Below are 15,148 nucleotides of genomic sequence, written 5' to 3'. Positions count from 1 at the left end.
CTCTCTTTTCTCCACCCTCTCCCCCGTCTTCCATTCCTCCCGCCGCCCCGTCATTCCCGATCTCGGAGAACCCGTCTGCTGCGCCGACCCAGCCTCCGTCTCCCGGCAATGGCGCCTCCGCCAAGGCGGTCAGCTGGATCGCCGTCGCCGCGATCGCCGCCGTCGCCCTTTAGATCCGCGCAGGCCTCCTCTCCACCGTTGGTTCTTGATCCGACGACTAGCTGCATTGTTAGAAGTTGCAAAATTATTTTTCTTCTTTTTTAGGTATCTTTGACCGTTGATTCATGATCGGACGGGCACGCTTTTGTTAGTACTAATTTTTCTCTTCAGATGTTTTTCTCCTTTAATGTTCAAATGTGCCCGGATGAATTGTCTTCTTTTATCGAAATTATAAATTCGTCCTCGCTTTCCTTCCAGTTGCGATTCTTCGTGAGGATGCTTGTGATAGTCAAAACCCCTGTGTAATACGCAGTATGTACACAGTATATTTATATAAGCAAAAAAAAAAAAACAAATATATATATATACACACTATTTTTTAATTCAACTATATATATATATATATATATATATATATATATATATATATATATATATACAGTATAACTATATAGGTAAAAATTAAAAAATATATATATTAAGAAATACATCGTTCTATTTTTTTGTCTTAAAAATATTTCTTATTTCACTATTGTTGAAAAAGTATATATTTATATTAAAAATATATCATCCTAATTTGTTATACAACAATAAAATAAATTTGTAGATGTTAATTTAATTTAGCCTCTGCTATTGATGATAATTGGTTACAGTGTGAAAAGAAATGCAACGGTCGACTGGAGGTACTCCTTTGCTCCAGGTTTAATATATTTTAAATTATTTGAACTGCTTACGCTTCTCTCAGAATCTGCCTCTTCTAAGTTTGTACCGCGCCGGAGAATCCCATCCGCCCTCCGCCGCCACTGCCGCCAACGCGACCTCCTCGGACGTTGTCTTCCTTTGCTTTGGGGAGTACTCCACCGCTTCGAAAAGCCGGTCTGATTCCCCTCCGACAGAGTGGTGGCGCCAGTTGTCGGACGGGTACTTGGCTATCCGCTTCACCTTCAGCGCTTGCTCGGTGGGCGCCGCCGGGGACGCGAACATGCGCTTCATGTCTCCGAAGCTGCGCAGCGCGGCGGCCTCGCGGGCCTTGGCCTCTTGTAGTTCACGCCGCGCCGCCTCCAGCACGTCCTGGAGCTTCGCGTTCTCCCGCCGAGCGATCTCCAGCGCCTCCTTCACCACCGAGGCCTCCTTGATGGCCTGCTTCACGATGTCGCGGAGGTTGGACGCCTCGTCCACTGCCGACCTGTGCTTGCGCTCCGCGCGCGTGCAGTCCCGCCGGGCCGCCTCCAGCTCGGCCTCGGACGTCCGGATGCACTCCAGGAACCCGGTCTCCTTCTCCAGCCACGCCGCTACCGATTCCTCTGCCTCCGCCTTCAGCCGCTCCGCCTCCGCCTCCGCGCCGCGGAGCGAGACTCCGACCCGCTCCGACTCGCCGCGCGCGGCCTCCAGCTCGCCCTTAAGCCTGCCCGACTCGGTGCTGACCTCCTTGAGCGCGAGCGCCAGGCCGTCCATGGCGCGCTTGCTCTTCTCCTCCGCCTCCAGCGCGAGGCGGAGCTCTGTCTGCAGCACGGCGGCCTCGTTTTTGCCATGGCGAGGCGAGCTCGACGCAGCGCGGAGCGTCCTCAGCTCCAGCTTCATCTCCTCGAGCAGGATCTTGGTCTGCTCCAGCTGCTTCGTTTGGGACGCCAAGGACTCGAGCAGGTGGCGCTCGGACGCCCTGGAATTCTCGAGCTCGTACTCGAGCTCGTTGACGCGGGCTTCCGATCGGACTTGGCTCTCCCGCTGCGTCAGCATCTTCCACTGCATCTCTTCGAGTTCTTCGAGGGCTTGGCACCGCTCCTGAGCGAGCTTGTGTAGGTGTTCCCGGAGCTGCACCACCTCGGCCTCTCCTCCCATCGCCATTCCCCTGCTCACAGCTATGGCATCAATTTGGTGGGAAACAGAAGCAATGATCATGGAGGAAGAGGCAGGGCTAGCTAGCTGCGGAGTTCGCCGGATGGAATCAATTGGGTTAGTTCGTTATTGGGGAGGTTGGAAGGAGAGAGTTTGGAGGAGGGGAGAGGATGCTCGGGGAGGGGGACGAGCTTGGCGGAGCACCGCCCAATCATCGGATTTAACGGGACAATAATTAAATCACAATAATTCTAATTATAATAACCGCAATAAATAATTATTATAACTATGGAAAAAAAAAACGATTAAACCCTTATATATATTTTATATTTATTTTAACATTAACATCTATTCATATTTATTTTTATTTTAAATTAAATAAATACAATTTTAATTTTATTTATACAATTTAAATAATTATTATTTAAAATAAAAAATAATATTATTTTAAAATATATTTATTACTTAAAATAATTTTTTCCTTATTTTATAAATGATCCTGTCCGAACGCTGACAACGGACGCTGGGCACGTGGCACTCTCCGAACTGATGACGTGGATCTCCGGCCGGTCGTTGGGGTCTCCGGCGAACCTGCAAGGAAGTCGAGCCGAGAAGGGGTTCCCGGCGACGACCCTCCGACGCTCAAGTCAGGTGATCCGGCGATAAGAAGAGGGACCCCCCAAGGAGGGAAGTCAACGCCACGTAGAAGTCAAAGGGCCGATCGGCCGACCGGAGACCGGTCGGCCGACCGGAGAAGAGTAGATCGGTCGGCCGAGCGAGGTCCCTGCGGAGTCAAAGGTACCCGGCGGGGAGTTAGAGTTCCGACGCTCGTCGAACGGGATTGTAAGGCTGAGCGGATGGCACGCTCAGCCGAAGACATAAGGTAGCATACTGCTGACAATCTCCACAAAGCACATTTACCAAGAATCTCCCAAGTAGACCACTATATGTGTCCGACCGGACGTAAGGCGGAGGCTGGCCGGCCGGACGCCCGGTCGGGAGTAAGGGGGAAAAGGACAAGGGACATTTTTTTCTAACAGCGGGCATGTTCTACGTGTGGACCATACTCAGAATCCTACGGCAGAAGGATCTGCTGCCCCATCAGAGACGTGCTCAAACTGTAGCAGTATGGTGTCAGGTAAGCTCCTCTGACAAGCCCACACTACGGTATGGGAAGGACACGTGTACACCTCGGTGTGTGTGCACCCGCTTTTCCACAGCCCTATATAAAGGCCCTCCCTCTTCGTCGGAGGTACGCATTCTACGATTCTTGGAGTCACTTTCTTGTTGAGCTTTGCCTGACTTGTGCGTCGGAGGGTCGTCGCCGGGAACCCCTTCCCGACCCGACTTCTGTGCAGGTTCACCGGAGGTCCGGGCGGATAGTCAGCAGATCTACGTCAGCCGCTTGGAGAGCGCCACGTGCCCAGCGCCCGTTGATTCAGCTTTCGGACAGGATCAATTTGGCGCCGTCTGTGGGAACGCTCCTGCATCCGATCGGAAACAATGGACGAGGCTGGACGACAGCATTCGGTGATGCTCTCCACAGAGGAGCTCAACGCTTTGATCGAGACAAGTGCCGCCAAGCTTGTAGAACAGAGGCAAAAGTCGCAAGCCGAGCGGGCAGAGCAGCAAGCAACATCAGCATCAGGAGGCCGAGCGGAAGCACCGCAGGCCACAGTTGCATTTCATCGGGCTCTATTCTGCACTCCTGAAGCCGCAGCAACTAATCGTGATCGGGGATCTTCTTCGGATGAAATGCCAAGACGAGATAAAAAAGGGAAAGCCCTCCGAACAGACGCCTCTCCCGAGCGGATCAACCGTCAATTTTCAGAGGCTATTCTACGAGAACCCCTGCCCAAGCATTATGTGCCTCCAGCGATCGGTGAGTACAACGGAACCACCGATCCGGATGATCATTTGGGTAAGTTCGACAACACGACCACTCTTCATCAGTACACAGATGGAGTGAAGTGTCGAGTTTTTCTTACCACCCTCTCGGGATCGACCCAACGGTGGTTTCGGAGATTGCCCGATGGATCTATCTCAAGTTTCAAAGACTTCCGAACGGCCTTCCTCCACCACTTCGCAAGCAGTTGGCGCTATCAAAAAACCAGTGTTAGTCTGTTTGTCATCAAACAGGAAGCCCGCGAATCGCTCCGAGCCTACATCCAGCGGTTCAACAGAGTGGCCATGGATATTCCAACGGCCACCTCGGAGACCATGATGAATGCCTTCACACCAGGCCTCGTGGATGGGGATTTCTTCCGATCACTCATTTGGAAGCCGCCTCGAGACTACGACCACATGCTACACCGGGCCAACGAATACATCAACGTGAAGGAAGCCCAAGTGGTCCGGAAAAAAGAAACTCCAACCGAGCGGGCTCCTCCTACCGAACGGAAGCCACACGTTGCTCATCAGCCACCCAGAGGACCGAGGGGCGAAGCAATCCGCTCCCCCCATGCTAGGTCCCACGTGCAAGAGGTAGCTGCCGCTCGACCCAAGCCCAAGAAGAAATGGACCCCAATGTTCTGCTCCTTCCACCGGACGGACACACATAACACCAGGGATTGCCGGAGTCTTCCTCTAATCGCCCACCCCGTCCCCAGGAGTGGCGGTCGTCGATCGCCATCAGCCGACAGGCGACAGAGGCCGCGTGAAGCCGATCGGGCGATAGCTGACAGGCGACAACAACAGACTCCCGAGCGACATCGCTCTCCGAGGCGGGAGAATCTCCGGATGTCTAGGGAACGACCCCGACCGTCCACTCGGGAAGAAGAAAATAGAAGTAATACTTCCCGAGGCAAGATCAACATTATTGCTGACGGGCCGACCGGAGGCGACTCTAACCGAGCAAGGAAGGCGAGCGTCCGGCAGCTTCAGATCCATACGGTCGGCTGCAGCCAGGAACAGGCAAGTGGACCCGAAATCAGTTTTGGGCCCAGGGACTTGGAAGGAGTTGAAGTCCCCCACGACGACGCTCTTCTCATCAAAGCGGTAATAGCCAATTACACAATACACCGCGTTTTTATTGACACAGAAAGCTCGGTCAACATCATGTTCAAAAAGGCCTTCGATCAACTACAAATTGACCGAGCCGAGCTGCTGCCCATGATAACCCCCCTTTACGGGTTTACGGGCAATGAAGTTCAGCCGGTCGGACAGATCCGGCTGGCCATATCGCTGGGAGAGGAGCCGCTCAGAAGGACGCGGACTGCAAACTTCGTCATCGTGGACTCTCCGTCGGCGTACAATGTCATATTGGGACGACCGGCTCTAAGTGAGTTCCGAGCGGCCGTCTCCACCTTCCACCAGAAAATTAAGTTCCCAGTAGAAGACAAGGTGGGAGAAGTACGAGGAGATCAACTGGCAGCTCGGCGATGCTACGTCGAGATGGTCCGAGCTAAAGCCAATGTCGCTCGGAAGGCGCCACGAATCGAGGTGAATGCTATAACTGAAAAACCTCCCTCTTTGGTTTATGAAGAAAAAGAGGAGGTGCAGATTCACCCGACTCGATCGGAGGCCACAACGTTCATTGCTGCCGATCTGGAGGCCAACCAGAAAGAGGAAGTGATCAAATGCCTCCAGAGAAACCGTGATGTCTTCGTCTGGTCGACGCATGAGCTGCCCGGAATTTCACCGAGTATAGCGCAGCATGAGCTCCACGTCCGACCGGACGCTCGGCCGGTGAAGCAGAGAAAGAGGGACTTCAGTGCCGAACAGAATGCAATCATCCAGTCGGAGGTCGAGAAACTCTTGGAGGCCGGCCACATACGCGAGGTCCAATTCCCTAGCTGGCTGGCGAACGTGGTACTAGTCTACAAGCCAGGCAATAAATGGAGAGTGTGCATCGATTTCCAGGACCTTAACAAGGCGTGCCCAAAAGATTTTTATCTTCTATCCCGGATCGATCAGCTGGTGGATTCTACGGCCGGCTTCGAGTTGATATGCATGCTCGACGCATATCAAGGCTATCATTAAGTGCCGCTCGCCCGAGAAGATCAAGAAAAAGTCAGCTTCGTTACAGCCGACGACACTTATTGCTATAATGTGATGCCGTTCGGACTAAAAAACGTGGGAGCCACTTATCAGCGATTGATGAACAAAGTGTTCAAGGAGCAGATCGGGCGAAATCTGGAAGTATACATGGACGACATTCTCATCAAGTCCGTCCGAGCGTCCGATCTCTTCGAATACATGGAGGAAACTTTCCGAACGCTACGGAAATATGGAGTCAAGCTAAACCCTCAGAAGTGCCTGTTCGGAGCAAAAGGCGGGCATGTTCTACGCGCGGACCATACTCAGAATCCTACGGCAGAAGGATCTGTTATCCCATCAGAGACGTGCTCAAACTGTAGCAGTATGGTGTCAGGTAAGCTCCTCTGACAAGCCCACACTACGGTATGGGAAGGACACGTGTACACCTCGGTGTGTGTGCACCCGCTTCTCCACAGCCCTATATAAAGGCCCTCCCTCTTCGTTGGAGGTACGCATTCTACGATTCTTGAAGCCACTTTCTTGTTGAGCTTTGCCTGACTTGAGCGTCGGAGGGTCATCGCCGGGAACCCCTTCCCGGCCCGACTTCTGTGCAGGTTCACCGGAGGTCCGGGCGGATAGTCAGCAGATCTACGTCAGCTGCTTGGAGAGCGGCACGTGCCTAGCGTCCGTTGATTCAGCTTTCAGACAGGATCAATTTACTCGGCATACATCCTCCAAGAAGTACATCAAGGATCGTGCCGAGGGAATCCGGGCGGACGATCGCTGGCTAAGAAGATCCTGCTGGCCGGTTACTTCTGGCCAACCTTACAAGCAGACGCTGCTCGGACCGTGTCGACGTGCCTTTCTTGCCAAAAGTATCATAATTTCTCACATCGACCGGCTGAGGAAATGAAAGCAGCTACTGTGTCCTGTCCGTTCGACCAATGGGGAATGGATATTGTGGGTCCGTTTCCCATGGCGACCGGGCAGCGGAAATTTCTACCGGTGGCGGTCGATTATTTTTCTAAGTGGGTGGAGGCCAAGCCGCTAGCCAAGATCACCGAGCAGATGGTCAAGAAGTTTATCTGGCAACATATTATCTGCCGGTTCGGCATCCCTCGCCGGCTTGTTTCCGACAACGGACGACAATTCACTGGAAAGTTGCTCGAAGATTGGTGCAAAAGTTATGGCATTGAGCAACACTTCACGTCCGTGGCATACCCCCAAAGCAATGGTCAAGCCGAAGTAGCCAATCGGGAAATTCTTCGTATTTTGCGCGCTCGGCTCGACCATCTGGGAGGAAGTTGGGTGGATGAAGTGCCAGGCGTCCTATGGGCCATCCGAACGACCCCAAAGGAAGGAACGGGCGTCACACCTTTCCATCTGGTGTACGGCGGCGAAGCGGTGATTCCTGTCGAAGTCGGCGTCGAGTCCGTCCGGATCCAGAATTATGATGATGGCAACGCCGAGAGGAGGAACATGGAGCTGGATTTGGTTGATGAGGAGCGAGCCAAGGCGTCCGTCCGGCTAATGGCGTACCGGCAACGGATGAAGCAAAACTACAACCGGCGCGTAATCCCCAGATCATTCCAGGTCGGCGACCTTGTATGGAAGAAAGTAAAGCCGGTCGGCGACGTCGGCAAGCTAGAAGCTCCTTGGTCAGGCCCCTTCAAAATCATCGAGAAGCTTCGTTCAGGTGCTTATTATTTGGAGGATGAAGACGGGCGACAGCTAGATCGACCATGGAGCGCGAATCATCTCTAGCCGTACCGAGCTGGGTGAGAGGTGCGCTGATGTAATTTTATATATGTTTTGGCCGCCTATGTCCTTATAATGCAGGAAGCAGAAATAATTAAAGGATGGCAAATAGCTTCACCGAACGGCAGTGGCAAAATTAGCCTTAATAACCGTCGAGCTCTGACGTTAAAAATCGAGAGACGAGCCGGCGTCTATAAACCCTCCGAGCAGAAGGCTGTCGAGCTTCGACGTTAAAAATCGAGAGACGAGCCGGCGTCTATAAATCCTCCGAGCGGAAGACTGTCGAACTCTGACGTTAAAAATCGAGAGACGAGCCGGCGTCTATAAACCCTCCGAGCGGAAGACCGTCGAGCTCCGACGTTAAAAATCGAGAGACGAGCTGGCGTCTATAAACCCTCCGAGCGGAAGGCCGTCGAGCTCTGACATTAAAAATCGAGAGATGAGCCGGCGTCTATAAACCCTCCGAGTGGAAGACCGTCGAGCTTCGACGTTAAAAATCGAGAGACGAGCCGGCGTCTATAAACCCTCCGAAGGAAGACCGCCGAGCTCCGACGTTAAAAATCAAGAGACGAGCCGCGTCTATAAACCCTCCGAAGCGGAAGACCGTCGAGCCGACGTTAAAAATCGAGACGAGTTGGCGTTATAAACCCTCCGAGCGGAAGACCGCCGAGCTCCGAGCGTTAAAAATCGAGACGAGCCGGCGTCATAAACCTCCGACGGAAGACCGTCGAGCTCCGACGTTAAAAATCGAGAGACGAGCCGGCGTCTATAAACCCTCCGAGCGGAAGACCGTCGAGCTCCGACGTTAAAAATCGAGAGACGAGCCGGCATCTATAAACCCTCCGAGTAGAAGGCCGTCGAGCTCCGACGTTAAAAATCGAGAGACAAGCCGACGTCTATAAACCCTCAGAGCGGAAGACCGTCGAGCTCCGACGTTAAAAATCGAGACGAGCCGACGTCTATAAACCCTCCGAGCGGACGAGGCCAATAAAAAGGACTGCAAGTGTCTAACTCGCTGTCAATATCGTTCGACCGTCCCTACGTTCCGCTCGGCTCAGAACTCAAAAGTACTTCATCGGCATATAGCGAGCGATCTCTGCTATCAAAGCGGAATATTACATATTTAGCCGAGCGGAAGGGTCACGCCAAATACTTCGTAACAATCCTTTTCGGATGCTAGAGGTGTGATAATAGATGGGAGGACAACACATATTAGCTGGCCAAAGGGGCAAAGTACGCGAAAGGAAAGCATTGCATTAAAAATAAAACTTTAAGCCGAGCGGCTTAAGTACAAAAAAGGATCATTTTTGGCCGAGCGGCCTAATTACATATAAAAACGTCTACTCAATATAATCGTAAAGGTCCTTGGGAATGTCGTTCAGGAGCGCCACTTGATCGCCGGCCGGAATAGTAGTAGAGTCCGGAAGAAGACCCTTAGACTTCAGATACGTAATGGTGGCGGTCATAGCCAGGTCGAAGGCCGTGTACATCCGCTCGCAGACTTTCTCTGAGAATTCGGGCGAGCGGATGTAGCTTTGTCTTAGGGCAGCTACCCGACTCGGCTCGGACTCTTGGTACTCTTTGAAGGCCAATTGAGACGCGTCAAGGGACTCCTGCAGAGTTTTCAGCTCGTTTATATGCTTCAGTGCGTCAACCGAGCGACCTGCTTTCTCGCCATCGAGCTGGTCCATCAGTCCCTTTACTTTCTGCTCTAGGCCCCGAGCCTCCACATTCTTTTTCTCCAGATCGGAGATGGCTGTGTTTTTGCGAGTAATGGCCAGGGTTATTTTTGTGTCGAGCGATTTGACTTGTCGCTCGGACTCGGCCAAGGCGTGGGCTTGATCGACCGTCTTCTTCTGCTCGGCCGCCAACAAATCTTGAGCTTTCTTTAGCTCCTTTTGCAGCTCGGCATATATACGAAAGGCCTTGAGAGCCGGACGGGCCGCTAGCCGCCTTCAGTTGTCTTAATTCCTCATCCACCATCGCCAGGCGGTTGGAGACAGCTATCTCCTCCACCCATCTCTGGCGAGAGAAAATTAGAAGTTGTTAGTGGCCGAGTGGAGATAATGCATACCAAACTTTGTTTTCAACTTACCCCCGTGGCCTCCTGCATATGACTATTGGCCAAATTTCGGAGGGGGATCAGCGCGACGCGCGCCCGAGCGTCGGCCCACATCTCAGCTAGGGGCCCCTTCAAGGTGATGGTGTGCTCGGGCACGGTTGGGCGGTCGGTCTCTAACAGCACCTCTTCAGTCGGGAGATGAAGAGAGACCCGTATAGTGCGGCCATGACCGGGGGTCGTCCGACCGGCGGTCGGAAGAGGATCAGAAGCCGGCGCCGAAAACTGAGAATGGATGGTTGAGCGCTGGACTGGTTGACGAGCGGGCGGAAGAGTGCTTATCGAAATAGCCTCAATCGGGGCTGCCGGCTCGTCCCATTCAGAGGGCGTCCGGTCAAACGAAATAGCTTCGACCTCTAGAGCCTTGCCGCGAGCACGTGCAGTAGCTCGGGCGGACGGTTGAACGGCAGACGTAGCCGATCGGAGTGGAGTTTCCACTCGGCGCCTCTTCGAGCCGGGTTGTCCCTCTTCCCGAGCGGAACCTTCTTCTTGGATAGTTGGTCCTCCGCTGGGGGTGGCTCTGCTTGCCACATTCTGCTGAGAGGCTTGAGCGGCCGACTCTGCATGAGTCCCGCTCTCTCCTTCATGCGAGCCGACCGGCTGGATGCAAAGCGTCTCCATCTCTTTGGCCGCCGCGGCTTCGAGCGCCGCCGCCTTCTTCTTGAGAATGCCAGCCATTATCGACTCCATGACGATGTCCGCTGCAGAGGAAAGAAGAGAAATCAGTTAGCAATCAAAGTATATGCCCAAGTTAAATTCTTACCGAAGCTGCTCGGAAGGGGAGTCCGCATGGGACTCAGGCCGAAGATGTACATCACTCCTTCGTGAAGAACCTTATTGATGTCAAGCCGTAGACCGGCTAGCATATTTGCAGCATGAAGGTAGTCCGGTCGGGTCTTGAACTTCTTCAGCTCAGGAGTGGGGGGTAGGTCGACCTGCCACTTGGTCCGGAAATTGGCCTGATCGGGCATACGAATATAGAAAAAATACTCCTTCCAATGTTTATTGGAAGAAGGCAGTTTATTAAAGAAGACTAAGCCGGGCCGAGCTTGGAACATGAAGGTGCCCGGCTCGGACTGCTTGGGGTAATAGAAATAATTAAAGACCTCCGGTCGGAGGGGCATGTTGTGGATTTTGAACAAAATGACAACGCCACAGAGAAGGCGAAAGGTGTTGGGTATTAGACTGCCGAGCGGAACACCAAAAAAGTTACAAACATCTATAATGAAGGGATGTATAGGGAAACGCAGACCAGCAGTAAATTGGTCACGGAAGACACAGAAAGCTCCGCGCGGCGGCCTGTGTGGCCGAGCGGAAGGACCGGCTAAAAGAAGTTCAAAATCATAGGGGATTTCAAAATTATCGGTCAGAATGTCAAAGTCACGCTAGTCGAATCGTGACTGCATGGTAGTGTACCATGGGCCGAGGGATTGGTCTTCAGGATGAGAAGAACTAGCCATGGTCGGAGCGGAAGAAATCGAAAAGGCAAAAAGGCAGAAGAAAGATGGCAGCAAGCGAAAAAGAGTACCCTGGGATCGAAAACTGGGGAAAGGAATGTAAAGAAAGCACCGGAAATAAGAAAGAAGAAAGGAGAACCTTACGAGAAAAAGGAGGATCGAAGGAAGAACATCGGGGATGGACGGAAGCAGAAGAACACGATCGTCGGAGCTCTAGAACGCTAGGGATAATCGGGAGCACACGAAAGAAGGAGTGAGGCGATGGAGGAGAAAACGAAGATTTTATAGGGTGGAGGCTGGGCGGCCTCCACCGTTGGATCCAGGTCACGGGAATTAAAGCGTGCATCGCACCGTCCATTTCGAACCGCTTCGATCCCATCAAAGCACCACGCCACCGCCGTCGTATGATGACGACAGTGCGCCACGTGGCATTCAACCATTCGAAGCATTTAATGAGCGCATGCTCATCCTTAATGTCGAAGATAGGCGCAGAGTGCGAGGAGGTTCAAGGAATGTTGCTGTTGACTAACCTCCAAGGCCATCCCTGCGGTAGGCCGAGCGGAGGATAATGGCACGAAGGCGCCGCCCGGCTAGACTCGCAGTCCAGTCAGTCGGACTAATCACCTCCTTCGACTAGACTTGAAGGGGAGGCAAGTGATCCGGCGATAAAAAGAGGGCCCCCCCCCGAGGAGGGAAGTCAACACCACGTAGAAGTCAAAGGGCCGACCGGAGACGAGGAGACCGGTCGGCCGACCGGAGAAGAGTAGACCGGTCGGCCGAGCGAGGTCCCTGCGGAGTCAAAGGTACCCGGCGGGGAGTTAGGGTTCCGGCGCTCGTCGAACGAGATTGTAAGGCTGAGCGGATGACACGCTCAGCCGAAGACATAAGGTAGCATACTGCTGACAGTCTCCACAAAGCACATTTACCAAGAATCTCCCAAGTAGACCACTATATGTGTCCGGCCGGACGTAAGGCGGAGGCTGGCTGGCCGGACGCCCGGTCGGGAGTAAGGGGGAAAAGGACAAGGGACATTTTTTTCTGACAGCGGGCATGTTCTACGTGCGGACCATACTCAGAATCCTACGGCAGAAGGATCTGCTGTCCCATCAGAGACGTGCTCAAACTGTAGCAGTATGGTGTCAGGTAAGCTCCTCTGACAAGCCCACACTACGGTATGGGAAGGACACGTGTACACCTCGGTGTGTGTGCACCCGCTTCTCCACAGCCCTATATAAAGGCCCTCCCTCTTCGTCGGAGGTACGCATTCTACGATTCTTGGAGCCACTTTCTTATTGAGCTTTGCCCGACTTGAGCGTCGGAGGGTCGTCGCCGGGAACCCCTTCCCGGCCCGACTTCTGTGCAGGTTCACCGGAGGTCCGGGCGGATAGTCAGCAGATCTACGTCAGCCGCTTGGAGAGCGCCACGTGCCCAGTGTCAATTGATTCAGCTTTCGGACAGGATCATCAGGCAAGAGGAAACTAGGAAGTGACTTCGAATATCAGAGAATGCGTACCTCCGGCGAAGTGTGAGGACCCTTATATAGAGCTGTGAAGAGGCTCATGCACACATACCGAGGTGAATACGTGTCCTATTACCATACCTCAGTATGGGCTTGTCAGAGGTGCTTGCCTGACACCATACTGCTACAGTCCGAGCACCTCTCTGATGGGACAGTAGAACCTTCCGTCATAGGCTTCTGCGTATGGGTTAGTCGTCGAACACGCTTGTTGTCAGAAGATGTTCCCCGATGTTTCCCTTGTCCTTTTGTCTCTTCTGTCCCCGCGCCGAGCATCCAGCCGCTCGGCAGTCCCATCACATCCGATCGGATACAAGTACTGGTACGCTCGGGAGATTCCCGGTCATGTTCTCGGCTGAAACCGTTCACGGCCTTGCTGCCGTATGCCTCAGCCGAGCGGGCTACCCGCTCGGCCCGGCGACCTTGTTCACCATGAGCGTCGGAAACCCGACTCCCCGCCGGGCTGTCTTGGATTCCGCTTAAACCCCGTTCGGTCGGTCGATCCCCCCTTTTCTGGTAGGCCGTTTGACCTTTGACCTCCATGTGGCGTTGACTCCCCTCAAAGGGGGTCCCGCATCCGTACCGCCGGATCACTTGCCTCCCCTTCAAGTCTAGTCGAAGGAGGCGATTAGTCCGACTGACTGGACCATCAGTCATGCCGAGCGGCGTCTATATGCAACTTTCCTCCGCTCGGCCCCCACGGGGGTAGATGTAACGCCAGTCAACGCCAACATTCCTCGGTATCTTTTCGAAGTTTTCGCCAATCTCCGTTATTAAGGTCGAGCACGCGCTCATTAAATGCGCTCCAGTAGCTGAACGCCACGTGGCGATGCTGCCGTCATCGTACGGCGGCGGCGTGGTGTCCGACGGGATCGAGGCGGTTCGAAATGGATGGCCCGATGCGTGCTTCGATTCCCGTGACCTGCATCTGACGGTGGAGGCCGCTCGGGTCCAACCCTATAAAGCCTTCGCCTTCTCCGCCTTCGCCGCATTTATGCTCTCTCGTGCCCAGAAGCTTCCTTCGGCGTTTCAGTGCTCCGGCAGCTTCGGTTCTCTTTTTCTGGCGATCCCCCGTTCTTCATCGATCCTTCTTCTTTTCTGTAAGGCTCTTTTTCTGTTCTATCTTTGGTTCTTGCGTTTTCTTCGCCTTTCCTTTTCCCGAGTTTTGGTCCTCGGGGCTCTGTTTCATTTGCCATCTTCTTTCTTCTCTCCTCTGCCTTTCTTTGCCTTTTTTTGGTTTCGTCCGTTCGAACAATGGCTAGTTCCTCTCAGCCTCAAGACCAAGCCCTCGGCCCATGGTATACTACCATGGAGTCGCGCTTCGATTGACGTGACGCCGATATTCTGATGGACTCTTTCGAAATTCCCTCTGATTTTGAAATTATCCTACCCTCCCCCTCCTCTCGGCCACACAAACCGCCGCGCGGAGCTTTTTGTGTTTTTCGCGACCAGTTCACAACCGGTCTGCCATTTCCAATTCATCCCTTCATCGCTGAAGTTTGCAATTTTTTTGGCATTCCGCTCGGAAGCCTAGTCCCCAACACTTTCCGCCTTTTATGCGGCGCCGTCGTCTTGTTCAAAATCCACAATATCCCCCTCCGACCGGATGTTTTCTATTATTTTTATTACCCTAAACAGTCCGAGCTGGGCACATATATGTTCCAGGCTAGGCCCGGTTTAGTTTTCTTCAATAAGCTACCCTCTTCCAATAAGCATTGGAAAGAATTCTACTTCTACCTTCGTATGCCCGAGCGGGCCACTTTCCGAACCCAGTGGCAGGTCGGACAGCCAATCTCCCCAGAGCTCAAAAGGTTCAAGACCCGACCGGATTATCTGCATGCTGCCAACATGTTAGTCGGTCTGAAGTTTGACATCAATAAGTTCCTGCCTGAAGGGGTGATGTACATATTTGGCCTGAGTCCGATCAGGACCCCCCTTCCGAGCGGCTTCGGTAAGAATTTTACTTGTGCATTTGTCTTGATTGCTAACTGATTTTCTCCTTTTTCCTTTGCAGCGGACATCGTCATGGAGTCCGTGATGGCCGGCATTTTGAAGAGGAAAGCGGCGACGCTCGAGACCGCAGCTGCCAAAGAAATGGAGACGCTTGGCATTGAGCCGGTCGGCTCGCATGAGGGGGAGAGCGATACAAATGCGGGAGAGTCAGCCGCTTAGGCTTCTCTCCCGGAGCCAGCGGCTGGCGCAACTGCTAGTCGAGAGCCTTCCGTCCGGGAGCAAGGCTCGGCTCAGGAGGAAGAGCGCCCGCTCAGGTAAAAGAGGCGCCGAGTAGAGACACCCCTCCGATCGGCCACGTCTGCGGTCCAGCCA

At 53.3% G+C, this 15,148-nt stretch overlaps 1 protein-coding gene across 1 annotated transcript; it reads right to left on the bottom strand.

Annotated features, from left to right (window-relative positions):
* Window positions 1-900: 900 nt before the first annotated feature.
* On the bottom strand, window positions 901-2,058 carry LOC121978739 (WEB family protein At3g02930, chloroplastic-like). Its single transcript, XM_042531039.1, has one exon. It carries the CDS (start codon window positions 2,056-2,058, stop codon window positions 901-903), a length of 1,158 nt encoding a protein of 385 aa, XP_042386973.1.
* Window positions 2,059-15,148: the final 13,090 nt, after the last annotated feature.

Source organism: Zingiber officinale, chromosome 4B (assembly GCF_018446385.1).
Source record: "Zingiber officinale cultivar Zhangliang chromosome 4B, Zo_v1.1, whole genome shotgun sequence".
Lineage (NCBI taxonomy): Eukaryota > Viridiplantae > Streptophyta > Magnoliopsida > Zingiberales > Zingiberaceae > Zingiber > Zingiber officinale.
The sequence above is the reverse complement of the archived record's forward strand: the minus strand, read 5'-3'. Positions and strand labels throughout refer to the sequence as shown.

Bases quoted from the DNA above. Each gene is read 5' to 3' on its own strand.
- LOC121978739 (XM_042531039.1), bottom strand. From the start codon at position 2,058: ATGATCATTGCTTCTGTTTCCCACCAAATTGATGCCATAGCTGTGAGC.